This window comes from Aquarana catesbeiana, linkage group LG13 (assembly GCF_042186555.1).
Source record: "Aquarana catesbeiana isolate 2022-GZ linkage group LG13, ASM4218655v1, whole genome shotgun sequence".
NCBI classification, from domain to species: Eukaryota; Metazoa; Chordata; class Amphibia; order Anura; family Ranidae; genus Aquarana; species Aquarana catesbeiana.
In genome coordinates, this window is record NC_133336.1 from 191,896,826 (window position 1) to 191,915,398 (window position 18,573).

The window sequence follows — 18,573 nt, forward strand, 5'->3', positions numbered from 1 at the left end:
CATATGTTTTAATCATACCGGTGGAAGATAGGCGTTATCCCTATGTAGTGTCCATACAATACAGTTACCATTGACGGGACATGCTGATCTGGAGATACTAACAGGTGCCCCTACTGCCTTTTTCTGGTGAGTGGGGACCAAGGAGGGGAGCACGAATAGTCACCTAAGAACAATCACTGCAACTGTTTACAAGTTCAGCACTAGGGATGAACCGAACACCCCCCGGTTCGGTTCGCAGCAAAACATGCGAACAGGCAAAAAATTTGTTCAAACATGCGAACACCGTTAAAGTCTATGGGATACGAGCATTAAAAATAAAAAGTGCTCATTTTAAAGGCTTATATGCAAGTTATTGTCTTAAAAAGTGTTTGGGGACCTGGGTCCTGCCCCAGGGGACATGTATCAATGCAAAAAGAAGTTTTAAAAACGGCCGTTTTTTCGGGAGCAGTGATTTTAATAATGCTTAAAGTGAAACAATAAAAGTGAAATATTCCTTTAAATTTTGTACCTGGGGGGTGTCTATAGTATGCCTGTAAAAGGGCGCATGTTTCCCGTGTTTAGAACAGTCCGAGAGCAAAATGACATTTCTAAAGGAAAAAAAGTCATTTAAAAGTACTCGCGGCTATAATGAATTGTTGGTCCCGGCAATACACATAAAAAGTTCATTGATAAAAACGGCATGGGATTCCCCCACAGGGGAACCCCGAACCAAAATTAATAAAAAAATGCATGTGGGCCCCCCCAAATTCCATACCAGGCCCTTCAGGTCTGGTATGGGTATTAAGGGGAACCCCGCACCAATTTTTTTGTAAAAAATGGCGTGGGGGTCCCCCACAAAATCCATAGCAGACCCACCAATTTTTTTTTTTTAAATGGCGTGGGGGTCCCTCTCAAAATCCATACCAGACGGGTCTGGTATGGGTTTTAAGGGGAACCCCACGTCAAAATAAAAAAAATGGCGTGGGGTCCCCCAAAAATCCATACCAGACCCTTATCCGAGCATGCAACCTGGCAGGCCGCAGGAAAAGAGGGGGGGACGAGAGAGCGGGCCCCCCTCCTGAACCGTACCAGGCCACATGCCCTCAACATTGGGAGGGTGCTTTGGGGTAGCCCCCCCAAAGCACCTTGTTCCCATGTTGATGGGGAGAAGGGCCTCATCCCCACAACCCTTGACCGGTGGTTGTGGGGGTCTACGGGCAGGGGCCTTATCAGAATCTGGAAGGCCCCTTTAACAAGGGGACCCCCAGATCCCGCCCCCCCAGTGTGAAATGGCAACGGGGTACAAATGTACCCCTACCATTTCACAAAAAATGTTAGAAAATGGTAAAAAAAGACAATTAACGCCTTGGGACAAGTGCTTTATTAAAAAAATAAAAAAATAAAACTGTCCCACGAAGTCTTCTTCTTCTCTCACTCTGACGGACCGAAAAAAAAAAGCCGCACACCACCTACGATCTGCCTCCATGTGAGGCACCCGCCGTAATGACCGGTCTCTCAGGTGACAGCTCTTTTACAACTGAGGGCGGGCCCACATGATGACGTTGCCGGGTGACCCCGCCCCCCTCTGACGCACGGGGACATCCCTATGGCTTTCCCATAGCGTCAGAGGGGGCGGGGTCACTCGGTTACACAAACACTTTTTTTGACAATACCATGCATATAAGCCTTTAAAATTAGCACTTTTGATTTCTCCCATAGACTTCTAAAGGGTGTTCTGTGGCTTTTGAATTTGCCGTGAACACCCCAAATTGTTCGCTATTCAGCGAACAGGCGAACACCCGATGTTCGAGTTGAACTTAAGTTCGACTCGAACATCGGGCTCATCCCTATTCAGCACACTATATTTGATGGACTTTATATGATTGCACTTTATATATAATATATTTTATATATTTTTTGCACTTTATATTTGCACTGAGCACTTTATATCATGTTGGTAAGCTATATCATGATATTGTATGTGTTGATATAGGTTTGCGTAATACCATATCTGTTTGAGTTAAAGGAGCAGAACTGAGTTTAATTGTTGTAGCCAAGTGCTGGCAGAAGGGTCTCTGTTCAGTTTCTGAGCAGCTCAACCACAAATAGCTGTAGGTCTCCATGTGTTCCCACTCACTCTCTCTCTGCTCCTCTCCTTCTTTCCTTCTTCCCATCCATCAGCTAAACACAAGAGCGGCCGTAGAAAGGCGCAGCCACAAGTTTCATTCTGGGATATGTAGTACTGTGAGCAGCTGCTGTGCTGTATGGAGCAAGAAGAAAGACTACAGTTCCCGGGGAGCTATGAGACTCAGGGGAAGTGGTGGGGTGATTTTTACCAGACCGCCCAGGAAATCATGGGGTGCTTGGCTTTGGGACGGTAGAGAGATAGAGGACCTCAGTAGCAGTGCCCCCAGCTTTTTGGGATCCTACCAAAGCATCACATCTGGGAATCAGTCTACAGCTGCACCATCCACATCACCACTGCAAAAGGACTGGAGAGACCGCTCCTCACTATTCTCAGTGCTGTCAACCAGAGGCTTCATGAAGAGACTGAAGGGGCCCCTTCTACCTCCTCTACTCACAGATGTTACTGCTTTATTCAGATTCATATATAATAAAAAGGCAAGGTTTTCAAAGGGTCCTCCTTCTTCAGGGCTTGGCAATGTTGAACAAAGTATATACTGGACTTATTATATTGGAGGAATCCTGAGGGGTACTTAGTATGATCGCTTCAGATGGAGGTTTTACAAGCCCTAAAAAGGGGGGACCATTTGAACCCCCCAAAACCATTGGCTTTTCCTGATGTAAGAGTCTGAATAAATTTAAAACTTAATTTGTTTTGATTACCCCTTGCACACCTAGTCATTTCCAATCATTCTAAATAACTACATTGATTCCAAAGAAGAAACTGAGGGTTTTCCAATTACTATTAATTGATTAATTGAACTGATTTTTGAATTTTTGAATTACAACTCCATAAATATTCAGATAAAGTCAACTTTTAGCTAACAGGCTTTCTACATATTCACATATTTTTTCATAGAGGGGAATGCTTTGTTTATTTGATGCAAACATTGCAAAAGTATGGACACAGATAGATGCCGCTATTGTAGTACTACAATGGATTGATGCAATTTTTTTGCCGAAGACCCCAAACAAAAATCCAGTCCACGCCAGAAACCTCGAACATCGCAACAACTCGGACCCAAACCACAAACCGTGAAACGTGAAAAATCAAAAGTGCCCATTTTGAAAGCTTACATGCAAGTTATTAGCCATAAAAAGGGCATGGGGGCCCGGGTACTGCCCTGGGGGACATGTATCAATGCAAGGGCCTCTGCCCAACAACCCGGGGCTGTGGTTCTGGGGGTCTGCAGGCAGGGAGCTTATCGTAATCTGGAAGCCCCCTTTAACAAGGAGGCCACCAGGTCCCGGCTCCCTCATTATGTGAATGAGTATGGGTTATATTGTACTCCTACCCATTCACCAAAAAAAGTGTCAAAGATAAATAAAGACAGGCATTTTTTGACAATTCCTTTATTTAAAAAATAAAAAAAAATGTCCTCCGATGTAGATTCATCGTCAATTATGACGCCCGCCATACCCCCCCAAAAAAATGCTCCTCCTGCGACGAAGGCTAACCCCCGAATGTCTGCTCCGCCATTTGACAGTTCTTAAATAGGTAAGGGCTCCCTTGCGATGTCACCGACCAAACATTCCTCCAAACACCCTGGGCGAACAGGCATTGTTCGGGCTGATCTTTTGCTTGGCTCAAACTATTTGTCCAACTCTAATTATAATCTACTATACCCAAAACCAAGCTTAAGATGTGTTAAAATCAATATCCAGTCGCATGTAACATGACATACGACAAACATACATTAAGTTCAAATTCCATTTGAAAATGAAACACACAAAAACGTACATTTACAAACGAAATAAACCTACCGAAGAGCGATCATATAGCTGCAATATTTTAAATATATTTATCAGTTATTTAATTATTGAAATGAAAGTGATTACAGCTTTGATTGTCTTGCAAAGAAGGGTCACTTACCTGCTTTTTCCAAAATAATCACTAAAAAAGACAAACGAGAAAGTTAATATAACATTTTATGTTTATATTATAAATTAATACATGTAAATTTTTTTTTTTGTTCATCTTCTGTCTAAATCATCTTCTGTCTAAATCCCCAAAATTACAAAAGCCTTTGAATGTCACCCCATTTAAGATTCTGCATTTTATATTTTTATAATAATGGATACAAGACAAGAAATCATAAAGTAAATACTATAAATATGAATTAATGGTAAATATAGTATGTTATTATCATGCTTGTTTAAAGTCCAATACTAGAACAAATTTTATTTTAGTTTTGGCAATTTTGTCAGATTTTTATTGTTGTCTGTCCCGATAACACACATACAGTAATTTAGCACTAAATGCATTGGACTAGTGAATTATCCAGATACCACGTCACCAGTAATTAATTATCTATCAGACAGGCATTAATTTACATTTATTTCCAATTAAATCTCTCTTATTTGGGTTATTCTTTAAAATAATTTTCAAAAGCTTTTTATGAGGTTGATACAAACTTGTGTATTAGGAAAAATATTAGGAAAAACATACATTACATAAATGGCCCCATACGTATACCCTCAACCACAAACTAATCTGTAAACAGAGTTGTCTTTACAGCTCTGAAGGTAAAATTTTCCGTTCTGTGGATACCGGTGAAGGAGTACAGGGAGATTGTTCCTTTTTTTGATGGAGGATCACTTGAGATTCTGGTTAATCTTTGAAATTTCTTCTTGTGTGTTCACAATTGCCAGGAAATGACTTTAGACATATTAACGTAGATTCTAAACTTGATGTAATGCACAGCTTGATATCTAGGTGAGGAATTATAGTTAGCTGGTGTTTCCTATGCCTGTAGCTGCCCCTGTTTGCTTTAGGCATGGGTAATTGATTGTCCCCAGGTCTTAGACCATGATGCTGTAGCTCCTGCACAGATGTCACTAAACAAAAGACGGGGAAGGCGACCTGTAGCCCTGAGGGCGATCAAGTAGTAGACAACAGCTTGTAGCAAAATCCTGGGATGAGCCAAGGTTAGGGCAGGAAGTGAGCAAGCTCAGACCGAAAACAGTTCCAAAGTCCGAGCTGGTAGAAAGCAGGCATAGTCCAAAAACAGTATCAAGGCCAGGACTGGTAGAAAGCAAGCATCGTCCGAAAAACACTTCCAAGATCTGAGCTGGTAGAAAGCAAGATTAGTCCAAAAACAGTTCTGAGGCCAGGGCTGGTAGAAATCAAGCATAGTCCAAAATCCTTTCCAAGATCAGAGCTGATTTAGCTCAGTTAACAATCAAGTTCAGGCAGCAATCCAAAGAATAAACCAGGTAAGGAAAAGGTTAGTAACAAGAGAACCCAAGATCATTGCAGAGCTGGATCAGAGAAACAAACAGACAGGGAGCCAGGTACAAACACTATCACAAACACAAAGACACAGGTGAGGTTTAAAGGCACCTCCTGTGCTGAGAACCAATTCAGTAAGGGGGCACATGGCCAAACACTTTACCAAGAATAGCTAGGAGACTAAAAAGACCCTTTACCCTGCTGTTTTTTAATTTTTTGTTTTCAGTAGAGTAAAGATGGTTTAGAGCCCTGCCAAAGGGTTGCTGTCTATGTCTGGTTGGCAACATTTCCCTTAATTTTCTGTGCTGGAGAACAAGCAGCAAATAAGATAAAATCTCTCCAAAGTGATCCTTTTCTAGATAGGCAGCATCTGAACATTTGTCACCGTTGACCTGTTATTACTGTTCTTGTGGAACTTTAATATTATGTATTTTAAATCCCTTTCTGCCTTTAAATAGAGAAGGTGAATCTCTCCAACAGGGACACAGACAGAAGGTTCTAACCCTTCCCATGTCTATCCATAGTAATAAAAAAAAAGATTTGACTTTATCTAAATCTCTCCAGTAACAACACAGCCAGATTGTTTCTAACCCTTCCCATGTCTATCCAAAACTAGAAAAAAAAACATTTCGGCTTTAGATAAACTTTAAGATAATTCATCGTGTTGGTGTCTTTTAGCTAAGCCTGCTTCCATCATGCAGTTCAAAAACTAGCAAAGATACATAATTACCCATAACACTCAATGCGATTTTCCTTTGATACATTTAGTGCATTCATAATGATTGACGACTGGTTATGGGTTATGATACATTGCCCTATGGTTTTTGCCTTAAAAACTAAAACATCACTATTATAAGATCATAGATTTATTTTGTAATAAGAAAATAATAAATGTAATTTACTTACAGACCAACAGTGCAGAGAATTTTGGACTCATGTTGACTAGAAAATGTTGATACAAGAAATGCCTAATGTTTTAAAAGAAGAAAAAAAAAATCTAACGTTCTTCCTGTATTTGACAAGAAGGGTGAAGCAAGCATGTTGAAACGTCTTTTTATATGGTTTTGCAATCTACAGACTTATTATAAAATAGCTGTTTCTTAATGTCAGATCATATAGATAAATAATTTTTTTTTACCGGTTGGCTTAAGTAGAAGATACATTTTCAGTATTATTGTCTTCGTGGGATCAGGAAGGAATTTGTATTTCCCCTCACTGGAACATATTGAATCATGCATAGAGTTTTCTTTTTTTTGCCTTCATCTGGATTAACTGTAGGTATAGGGTTCTGTATATGGAGATTTTCTATTTATTTATTTATTCTATTGGTTGAACTGAATGGATTTGCATCTTTTTTTCAACCTAATTATGTAACTAAAATATTAACTCAGATTGACTGTCCTGGTCTAAATACATCCAGGATACAACTTATGTTCTCAGTTAAAATAGCATTAAAAAAAGTTTGTTGCCCAGCAAAACTAATGCCGCGTACACACGAGCAGACTTTACGGCAGACTTTGCCCGGCGGACTTTTCGACGGACTTTATGACGGACTTTTCGAATGAACGGACTTGCCTACACAGAATCCACCAAAGTCCGTCGAATTTGTACGTGATGACGTACGACTGGACTAAAACAAGGAAGTTCATAGCCAGTAGCCAATAGCTGCCCTAGCGTGGCTTTTTGTCCATCTAACTAGCATACAGACGAGCGGACTTTTTGACCGGACTCGAGTTCGACGGATAGATTTAAAACATGTTTCAAATCTAATGCCGCGTACACACGAGCGGACTTTACTGCAGACTTTGCCCGGCGGACAGGATTTCGTCAGACAATTCGATCGTGTGTGGGCTCCAGCGGACTTTGTTTTCTCAAAAGTTGGACGGACTTAGATTTGAAACATGTTTTAAATCTATCCGTCGAACTCGAGTCCGGTCGAAAAGTCCTCTCGTCTGTATGCTAGTTCGACGGACAAAAAGCCACGCTAGGGCAGCTATTGGCTACTGGCTATGAACTTCCTTGTTTTAGTCCGGTCGTACGTCATCACGTACGAATTCGACGGACTTTGGTGGATTGTGTGTAGGCAAGTCCGTTCATTCGTTAAGTCCGTCATAAAGTCGGCCGAAAAGTCCGCCGGGCAAAGTCTGCCGTAAAGTCCACTCATGTGTACGCAACATAAGTCCGTCCAACTTTTGAGAAAACAAAGTCCGCTTGTGCCCACACACGATCGAATTGTCCGACGAAATCCGGTCCGCCGGGCAAAGTCTGCCGTAAAGTCCGACCGTGTGTACGCGGCATCACAATCATTTTATTTTGTTTTACCAAAGTGTGTGAAAAGGCAAATTTTGTGTTTAAACTTTTATAAAAAGTCGATCACTAAAATTTCAAACCTAATTTGTGAAATTTTTGAATCTTCAGCTTCTATAAAAATAATACTTTGTGTCCCTGCCATGAAGATTCTTGTTCTGGCACTTCCTGTAATAGTCTGGGGAGTGGAGACTATACCAAAGACTGTACAAAAGAAATGCCAAGCAGCCATAGCTGGAGATTATGAAGACAAGTAATAATAATAAACTTTATGTTATATAGAGCCTTTAACCACTTCCCGTCCGCGCTATAGCCAAAAGACGGCTGCAGCGCGGACCTAAATAGCTTAGTGTTGTCCGCAAATACAGAGATTGAACTGTTTATCCCATCCTCCAGGTCGTTTATGAACAAATTAAATAGGATTGGTCCCAGCACAGAACCCTGGGGAACCCCACTACCCACCCCTGACCATTCTGAGTACTCCCCATTTATCACCACCCTCTGAACTCGTCCTTGTAGCCAGTTTTCAATCCATGTACTCACCCTATGGTCCATGCCAACGGACCTTATTTTGTACAGTAAATGTTTTGCTTATTTCAACATACATTACACAGACATTGTCTATTGTTGTCAATATCAAAAAACCCACCCTGAGAAATGCCAGGCAGCCATAGTTGGAGATTATGAAGACAAGTAATAATAATAAACTTTATTTTATATAGCGCCTTTAACCACTTCCTGTCCGCGCTATAGCCGAAAGACGGCTGCAGCGCGGACCTAATTTGATGGGAGGGCGTCCATAGACGTCCTCCCGTGCTTGAGCGGCCTGTGTGCCCCCCTGCAGGGCGCGCGCGGAGCGCTCTGTGATCAGCGAGTCTATAGTTACATAGTTACATAGTAGGTGAGGTTGAAAAAAGACACAAGTCCATCAAGTCCAACCTATGTGTGTGATTATGTGTCAGTATTGCATTGTATATCCCTGTATGTTGTGGTCATTCAGGTGCTTATCTAATAGTTTCTTGAAACCCTCTACGTAGTTTAAGGTTAAATCTCTTTTCTTCTAATTTTAATGAGTGGCCACGAGTCTTGTTAAACTCTCTTCTGTGAAAAAGTTTTATCCCTATTGTGGGGTCACCAGTACTGTATTTGTACATTAAAATCATATCCCCTCTCAAGCGTCTCTTCTCCAGAGAGAATAAGTTCAGCGCTCGCAACCTTTCCTCATAACTAATGTCCTCCAGACCCTTTATTAGCTTTGTTGCCCTTCTTTGTACTCGCTCCATTTCCAGTACATCCTTCCTGAGGACTGGTGCCCAGAACTGGACAGCATACTCTAGGTGCGGCCGGACCAGAGTCTTGTAGAGCGGGAGAATTATCGTTTTATCTATGGAGTTGATCCCCTTTTTAATGCATGTCAAAATTCTGTTTGCTTTGTTAGCAGCAGCTTGGCATTGCATGCCATTGCTGAGCCTATCATCTACTAGGACCCCCAGGTCCTTTTCCATCCTAGATTCCCCCAGAGGTTCTCCCCCCAGTGTATAGATTGCATTCATATTTTTGCCACCCAAATGCATTATTTTAAATTTTTCTACATTGAACCTCATTTGCCATGTAGTTGCCCACCCCAATAATTTGTTCAGATCTTTTTGCAAGGTTTCCACATCTTGCGGAGAAGTTATTGCCCTGCTTAGCTTAGTGTTGTCCGCAAATACAGAGATTGAACTGTTTATCCCATCCTCCAGGTCGTTTATGAACAAATTAAATAGGATTGGTCCCAGCACAGAACCCTGGGGGACCCCACTTCCCACCCCTGACCATTCCAAGTATTCCCCATTTATCACCACCCTCTGAACTCGCCCTTGTAGTCAGTTTTCAATCCATGTACTCACCCTATGGTCCATGCCAACGGACCTTATTTTGTACAGTAAACGTTTATGGGGAACTGTGTCAAATGCTTTTGCAAAATCCAGATACACCACGTCTACGGGCCTTCCTTTATCTAGATGCCAACTCACCTCCTCATAGAAGGTTAATAGATTGGTTATAAGAAGAGGGGTTAGGGACTTTAAATGAAACCATGACCGGATGGGGTCATGTGTTTCCATCCCCATGCAATTCTAGAGAAAGGAACAATAAAGGTGGGACTTTGAATGAAATGCGTGATTGCAAAGAAATGAAATTGGTGAACAATTAGGAAAATTTATTTGGTTCATAACAATAAAACATGCATAAAATATTTTATCTCAATCACAATTAGAAAGAAATATTGGCATAAATAGCAAAAATTATACATGATAGTATGAATACAGCAATTTTCCATAGTGCACCAATAAGGTAAATGTTGCCATATAATATAGGGTATTTCCTACAAAAAAGCCTCCAAAGCCTCAAAAAATATATTATTATGCATAACACTGATGAAAGACGCGACATTGGTAGCTCTACGCGCTTTGTGGCTGGACTGCCACTCGTCAGGAGCAAGCGCGTGTCTTATCTGGGATAAAAGATAAAAAAGATCTAGTAAATGCAGACATGAAACAGAGGTGGGGTAATGGAGTAAGCCCCACACAAAGTACATGCTTACACATCGTGGTTCATGTGATGGTGGCTGGAGGCCGTGCACCGCCGGCCACTTGGGAACAATGCCTCCCAGGAGCTGAGGTGGGCGGATCGGCGAAGGGCCAGGCAAAAGGTTCCATCCAAGGCCGGCATGGACCCACGAGGCCTGAAGTGAGGAGTGAAAATGGAAAATTAAGAATGTAGAGAAAACAGAAAAGTGAGCAGGTGAACAAGTGAAAGTGGGAATGATGGAGAAAAAATGGAGTAGAGCCATTTAAAAGAAATAGGAAAGAGAAAATGATACCTGAGAGCAAGTGCTGGGAAAAGAAAACCAAATACCCCAGTAAAGGTGAAATGAAGGAAAAAACAACAAGTGAACCCAGCGGCTGTGATTAGTACCTGATGAGAAGGATGAACCATTGTGAAAGAAGGAAGCAGGGAGCAAACAATCCCCAAACAAACGTGACACCCAATAGCGTTCAGTGCCTCGAGAGCCAGCACAGCCGAGGCAACGCTTAAATGGGCGCCACCATGGAGACCGCCCACCAGCGTCATGCCGCACACACAAAGGAGGGGCGAACGGCACTGCCGACCGGACACCAAGCGCCCAGTCAATCAGCGCCAACGCCCCACCCCCGTAGTGCGCGAGAAGGACACCATCCAATCGAGCGTGTAAGCGCCCGAAGGGGAGTGCGTGACGCTGACGCGCAGTGGCTACCAGTGCCCATCAGTACCACATACCAGTGCCCATCAGTGCCACCTATCAGCGCCCATCTATCAGTGCCACCCATCAGTGCCACTCATCAGTGCCACCCATCAGGGCCCTGGCAGTGCCCATCAGTGCCGTCTTATCAGTGTCCATCAGTGCCGTCTTATCAGTGCCTATCAGTGTCACCTTATCAGTGCCTATCAGTGTCACCTTATCTGTGCCTATCAGTGCAGCTCATCAGTGCCCATCAGTGCAGCCCATCAGTGTCCATCAGTGCCCATCAGTACAGCCCATCAGTGCCTATCAGTGCAGCCTCATCAGCGAATATCAATGAAGGAGAAAAATTACCCGTTTGCAAAATTTTATAACAAACTATGAAACATGTTGTTTTAAATTTTTTTTAATTTCTGTCTTTTTTTGTTTGTTTAGCAGGAAATAAAAACCCAAGTTTTTACCAAAAGAAAGCTATATTTGTGTGAAAAAAATGATAAAAATGTAATTTGAGTACAATGTAGCATGACCGCGCAATTGTCAGTCAAAATGTGACAGCGCTGAAAGCTAAAAATTGGTCTGGGGGGGTTTAAGTGCCCAGTAAGCAAGAGGTTAAAGGTAACTTCTCAAAGAACTTAACAAGGAAAACACAAGAATTACACAGGATAACATAAAGGAAAAAAGGGACAGTTTTTTTTTAACCTGCAAGGTAAAGGCATAATGTGCTAGTATGCATCGCATACTAGCACATTATGAAATGCTTACCTTAAAACAAAGCCCTCCAGCGCTAAACTGTCACTACTGACAGGGCTTCCATCTTCACCTAGTCTTTCTTCCGGGTTTGCGTCCTCCGGCCTTCTGATTGGCCGCACCGTGATAACGCCTCTCCTGCGAGGCACGGTATGCAGTCCCTTCAGTGAGCATGCGCCGGTGAGGGCACGGACTGCATGCAGCATGAATATCTCCTAACCCATGCAGGTTTCGTAGATATTCACTGTACCTACAGGTAAGCCTCATTATAGGCTGACCTATAGGTACAAGTTCAAAAACAGGGTTTACTTCCACTTTAAGTGAAAGCTTGTCTAAAAAAAAAGTTATCTGATTTTATTTGAATTAGTTTAGAGAAGATGACTCTCCGATCATCTTTGCAAGTGAATTCCAGGGTTTTGGAGCGCATAGCAGCAGAGTGTAGGTGAGTAGAGGGAACACACAGAAGACCATAATTTGAGGAATGGAGGTTTCGAGGGGAGGAGTAAGTTGATAAAAGTTCAGAGAGATAATGGGGTGCCAAGCCATGAAGAGCCTATAGGTGAGCAAGAGGATCTTAAAGTCTATGTGAAACCTGACAGGAAGCCAGTGCAAGGACTTCAGTATTGGGGTAACAAGATCACTTGTACCAGACCTGGCTGCAAAATTTTGAACATATTGAAGTTGATTAATAGTGGATTTAGGTACACCAGCGAGTAGAGGCTGTAGGAGATGAGAGGAGACAAAGGATGAAAAGAGATTGTGGAGATGCGACCCCGTGTCACAGGTGCATATGAGCAGTGTATCGCTTATTTTGGTAGGCTTGCTAATTGCACACCTGTGCGTTGGCTTCATAATCATCCTAGGAAATGAGGTCAGTGCTCATCCTTAGAGACAGCTCTGCCCGGCAGACAGGAGTTCTGGCCTAGGAGTCAGGAGGGAGTCAGTGCAGCATGAAGCTGCAAGCACAGAGGTGATAAACGTCAGGTCTGGGGAAGACAGACCAACGCCTAAGGTGTAAGGCCTGAGCAGGAGTGCTGCGTTTTAGCCAGGAAGGGTGAATGCTGGTTCTGAAGCAGGACTGTAATGTTGAATACCCCTGCGAGGGAATCTGATTTTAATTTTTGAACTTTGTTTCTTTTGAATAAAAATGGGCTGCCATGCCCTTGAAAATGCAGTCGGGATTGACACGATTTCTTCAACTCGGATGCACCACTAGAGCTTAATCACCCCGGATCGTTACAGTGTGAAAAAAAGTATTGTATTTCAAAATGATGCACAACGCTTTAGAACATTATAAGTCATGAATTCTACTTTAGTATTACAAAGAAAAAATGTCAGGTTTTCAATTTCTAACCTCTAAAGAACAGGCTTACATAGGTATGGGAATACCCTAAACACGGTTTGTGTTGTGTTGTTATCTTGTAGACACACACAGGGGCTCTTCAGCTGTTTTCAATCAGTCTTGGGTTCTGTTGAGTTGCTTTATCCTTAGGAAGGAGGTCGCTACACTTCAGCTTGGGAGCTCAGATAGTTTACAGTCCGGGAACACACTTTGCAGAGGTGCCATGACACAATGGTGTGGCTTCATGTATATTGTCAAATGTATGAAACAAACCCCCTAACCTGAATTTTTAATTTATTTATTTAGGTTGTCTAGATGGATTCCTGGGGGATTTTCAAATGATTTAATACTATGTCCATAGAACAATCATACATGTTTTGTAGTGCTCTTATACCTTTGGGATATAAGGCTTTTTCTGTATGTTTGGAAAATAATAACACACAACAGCCATGTTAGGTATTATGTTTTATCCAGTAACAACAATTTTTTCTTATTTTTTATTTAATTCTTTTAATAAATGCGAAGATTGTGTAGATCAAGATTACACTTACTGGTGACATCCAAAAAAACTGTTATGCTCCACTCCTAAACATATTTATCGGACAAGTCTTTAAGCAATGTGCAAGGCAGTATCATTGAGAAGCCTGGAGGCCAAATTTCAGGAGATAGTAGGGGGTTCTCTTCACCAGTTAGACATGAAGATCTCAAAGCAAGGCAGTTTATATAAGTCCTATTCAGCAACAGAGGATGTTACATAAGTGGATTCCAAATTGTGCTAATATTGGGGTATTGGAGGAGGAGCTTCACGGTTTGGCCCCTGGGGAAGCAAACTACATACATTTTCCATGTTCCATCTACACAATTGAGGAGGGGAACTAATTAAGTCGCTTGTATATTAAAGTCTACATTTGATGTAGCTGTATCTGAGAACTTGAAAATGTTTATTGTTTAAAACATTGTAAAAATAATATTTTTTGTCAATGCAGACTAATGTATGGAAAATCATACCGCCTTATACAGTATCTCACAAAAGTAAGTACACCCTCACATTTTTGTAAATATTTTATTATATCTTTTCATGTGACAGCACTGAAGAAATTACACTATGCTACAATGTAAAGTAGTGAGTGTACAGCTTGTTTAACAGTGTCAATTTGCCTTCTTGGGCATGGAGTTCACCAGAGCTTCACAGGTTGGCACTGGAGTCCTCTTCCACTCCTCCATGACGACATCACGGAGCTGGTGGATGTTAGAGACCTTGCGCTCCTCCACCTTCCGTTTGAGGATGCCCCACAGATGCTTAATAGTGACGGCAGCACTTAAGCAGCCCCAGACCATGACACTCCCACCACCATGCTGGACTGTAGGCAAGACACACTTGTCTTTGTACTCCTCACCTGGTTACTGCCACACACGCTTGACACCATCTGAACCAAATAAGTTTATCTTGGTCTCATCAGACCAGAGGACATGGTTCCAGTAATCCATGACCTTAGTCTGCTTGTCTTCAGCAAACTGTTTGCAGGTTTTCTTGTGCATCATCTTAAGAAGAGGCTTCCTTCTGGGACGACAGCCATGCAGACCAATTTGATGCAGTGTGCGGTGTATGGTCTGAGCACTGACAGGCTGACCCCCCCACCCCTTCAACCTCTGCAGCAATGCTGGCAGCACTCATACGTCTATTTCCCAAAGACAACCTCTGGATATGACGCTGAGCACGTGTACTCAACTTCTTTGGTCGACCATGGCGAAGCCTGTTCTGAGTGGAACCTGTCCTGTTAAACCGCTGTATGGTCTTGGCCACTGTGCTGCAGCTCAGTTTCAGGGTCTTGGCAATCTTCTTATAGCCTAGACCGTCTTTATGTAGAGCAACAATTCTATTTTTCAGATCCTCAGAGAGTTCTTTGCCATGAGGTGCAATGTTGAACTTCCAGTGACCAGTATGAGAAAGTGAGAGCGATAACACCAAATTTAACACACCTGCTCCCCATTCACACTTGAGACCTTGTAACACTAATGAGTCACATGACACCGGGGAGGGAAAATGGCTAAATGGGCCCAATTTGGACATTTTCACTTAGGGGTGTATTCACTTTTGTTGCCAGCGGTTTAGACATTAATGGCTGTGTGTTGAGTTATTTTGAGGGGTACAACAAATTTACATTGTTATACAAGCTGTACACTCACTACTTTACATTGTAGACAAGTGTCATTTCTTCAGTGTTGTCACATGAAAAGAGAGAATAAAATAATTACAAAAATGTGAGGGGTGTACTCACTTTTGTGAGATACAGGCATACCCCACTTTTAAGTATGCAATGGAGTTTATTTACTAAAGCTAGAAAGTGCAAAATCAGGCTCACTTCTGCATAGAAACCAACGAGCTTGTAACCTCGGCTTGTTCAGTTAAGCTTTGGTAATAAAACCTGGAAGCTCATTGGTTTCTATGCAGAAGTGAGCCTGATTTTGCACTTTCTAGCTTTAGTAAATAAACCCCATTGTGTACTTAAAAGTGGGGTATGCCTATACTGTATATGTATTTTGGTGGTTTGTATTTTTCAATAATTGCAATATTATTATATTATTATTATACACGATTTACATAACGCCAACAGTTTATGCAGCGCTGTACAATGTAGAGGGGGGACAGCACAATTACAGTACAGTTCAATACCAAAGGGACAGGAGGGCATTGCTCGTAGAGCTTACATTCTAAAGGGAGGGGGTGGTGGTACAAAAGGTCATAGATGCAGGGAATATTATCTATCCATTAAATCCTCTTGCCAGATTACAAGATATACCATCTTCCCTCTGCTGTCTGTGTGGGTTCCCACATCCGCCGGGGCGGACCTATTCCTCTTTTGGACTGCTGCTGTTCATAGTTTCCAAATAAAATCACAAAAAGAAACCCCTAGACTGATCTTTGAGCAAGAGGAAGAATGCCGTGTTCCTTGCTGTGTGTACTCTAATGCCCAGTACACACGATCGGACTTTCCGACAACAAAACCGTGGATTTTTGTTCGAAGGTTGTTGGCTCCAACTTATCCTGCATACACACGGTCACACAAATGTTGGCCAACAATTACGAACGTGGGAACGTGGTGATGTACAAGACGTATGACGAGCCGAGAAAAAGGAAGTTCAATAGCCAGTGCGGCTTCTTCAGCTTGATTCCGAGCATGCGTGAACTTTTGTGCGTCGGACTTGTGTACACACGATTGGAAATTCCGACAACAACAATTTGTTGGTGGAAAATTTGAGAACCTGCTAGCCAACATTTGTTGGCGGAAAGTCCGACAACAAAGGTTCGATGGAGCATACTCACGGTCGGACTTTCAGTCAACAAGCTCAACCCAACCCAACTTGTTGGCTGTGTACTTCCCTATCCTCTCTGTTCCTGAAACTGAGACTGCCAGAGCTACAAATGACATACATTGCAGGCCATCAGACACAATGAAATTTACACAAAGATTGCCATAACTTTTGTAATTTGTTCATGCTTTGACTCCTCTCCCCTTATTTAGCATTAAGTACAGACATTGCCAGTTTCAAATTTAGATCAATATTGTTCTTTGATTAGATTGGTGATCCAAGAGGATGTCCTTATTGTATGTAGACGTAATCTGACAGTCCAGTAGGTAGTAAGCCGTTACTGGTATCACAATCGTGGAGACCTGGGTCCTTTACTTGCAGGTTCAAGAGATTTGATAAATTTTATGTGATAAAAGATGAATAGAAAACACGTTATCAAGAGAAGTCCAGAAAGTATTAGCCGGATCATGTTCTGTATCCCTCCTTGAAAAACACCTAAGAAAAAGAAAAACATTTTTAGCTCTCCAACAATTTGCAACCAAAAATACCAAGTAATAACTTGCAATTTGTGTGAACGTGTTGTTGTTTTTGTGTGACAGGAAGTGAGGGGGAAATCTCCCAAATTGGCAACCTTTAAACAACTAAACGTATAAATAGTGATTACAAATAAAAAGAAAACATAAAAAAGAAACCTGCCAAGAGGTTGGTTTACTAAAGGAAAATACCCGATGTACTTTGCAACTGCAATTGCACTCTTTTCTTTATCGTACATCACGGGACACAGAGCACCATAGTAATGACTATCTGGATTTATATGCTACCTTTAGGTGATTGGACACTGGCAACCAATAGTAAGACGGTTCCTCCCATATAACCCCTCCCATACAGGAAGTACCTTAGTTTTTTGTCAGTGTCTTGAAGGTGATGGTCACGGCTGTGAAAGCTCTTTCTTCAGATAATGTCCCAGTGAGGATGTTATAATCGGATCCATTCGGATGGCATATCATGCTAAAGTGGATGGTACCCGAGCCCTGGTTCAAGAACAGGGTCTTGCCTGTAATGTTTCCTTATGGAGCTGGACCCTTGTGATATGGTATTCCTGGTCTTTTATTTGCCCAAGGTAACTTAAAGGGTGCTTTACAGGTCCAGGGGTGTGGACCCTAAACAAAAAGGGACCCGGTCCCTGAAGGTCCTCAGTGGCGTTACCCGCTGTGATGGGGGAAGATTGGGCCTATATCAGGCCCTGCTGCGAGGATCGGTGAGTGCTTCCTTTGGAGGCCCCATTTTGTACATTATTTCCAAAGTAATGTTATGCCGATTGTCATGCCAGATTGTAGTGTCTGTTTGTTTCCATTGTGATGGTTCAGAGAGCGGTTGCACTCAGACAGCCCGCACTCTTTTTTCCTAGTAAATGTCAATGTGGTAAAGCTTCACTTTGTAAAGAATACAAAATCTGGTCCAAGGAAATAAAAAAAAAAAAAAAAAAGCATTTTGCTTGCACATGATTGAATGATGGAAATCAGCAGAGCTTTACCAAAATGAAAATGAATGCAACTGCACTTGCAAAGACCACAGTCAATATGCCTTTCGTAAATAAACCCCGTAGGGGTTATTTACGAAAGGCAAATCCACTTTGCACTACAAGTGCACTTGGAAGTGCAGTCGTTGTAAATCTTAGGGGTACATCTAAAATGAGGGGAAGCTCTGCTGATTTTATCATCCAATTATGTGCAAGCTAAAATGCTGTTTTTTTTATTTTCCTTGCATATTCCCGATGCTATACAACTTCTATCAAATACATGCCTGAAGTCCAAATTTAGAATATTGTGGGGGTATGGGAATCTGTGGGGTTGTGGTTTTAAAGTTTGTTTTGTGCACTGTCACATTTTATTTTGACTTCTGACATTTTTTATGAATCTTTTAGGAAAATGAAGTCTGGTGTTGCAAAAAAAAAAATAGTACTATTATACTGTTATGCCACAAGCCAATTTGTATGACGTTGAGGGTTTTATCTTTATTTTTTTAGGGGTAAACTTTCTTATAGCTTTTAGATCTGTTGTGGCTGCTACTTCCACCAGTCAATGAAGGGATATCACTGCTTGATAAAAAAAAAAAGGGATCTTGCATCCAAAACTAAATCTAAAAAGCCCCTGTTTAAGATGAAATGAACCAGATTGGGATTCTGCTTAAGTCAAGCCTATGTGATGC

At 41.9% G+C, this 18,573-nt stretch overlaps 2 protein-coding genes across 5 annotated transcripts in view; both read right to left on the bottom strand.

Moving 5' to 3' along the window:
- Window positions 1-6,430, bottom strand: part of LOC141117096 (high affinity immunoglobulin gamma Fc receptor I-like) — a 40,283-nt gene extending 33,853 nt beyond the window's left edge. The window contains exons 1-2 of one of the 4 annotated variants that reach the window (XM_073609709.1): window positions 6,302-6,430; window positions 4,037-4,057 (exon numbers count right to left, since the gene is read on the bottom strand). In XM_073609709.1, coding sequence (XP_073465810.1) covers window positions 4,037-4,057; window positions 6,302-6,332 — 52 coding nt within the window. In that variant the 5' untranslated portion in view covers window positions 6,333-6,430. The remainder of the gene's footprint in view (window positions 1-4,036; window positions 4,058-6,301) is intronic. The other 3 variants (XM_073609711.1, XM_073609710.1, XM_073609708.1) reach the window with 3 other exon arrangements.
- Window positions 6,431-15,579: 9,149 nt separating this feature from the next.
- LOC141116636 (Fc receptor-like protein 5) overlaps window positions 15,580-18,573 on the bottom strand; it is a 70,549-nt gene continuing 67,555 nt past the window's right edge. The window contains exon 12 of the mRNA XM_073609028.1: window positions 15,580-16,860. Coding sequence (XP_073465129.1) covers window positions 16,712-16,860 — 149 coding nt within the window. The 3' untranslated portion in view covers window positions 15,580-16,711. The remainder of the gene's footprint in view (window positions 16,861-18,573) is intronic.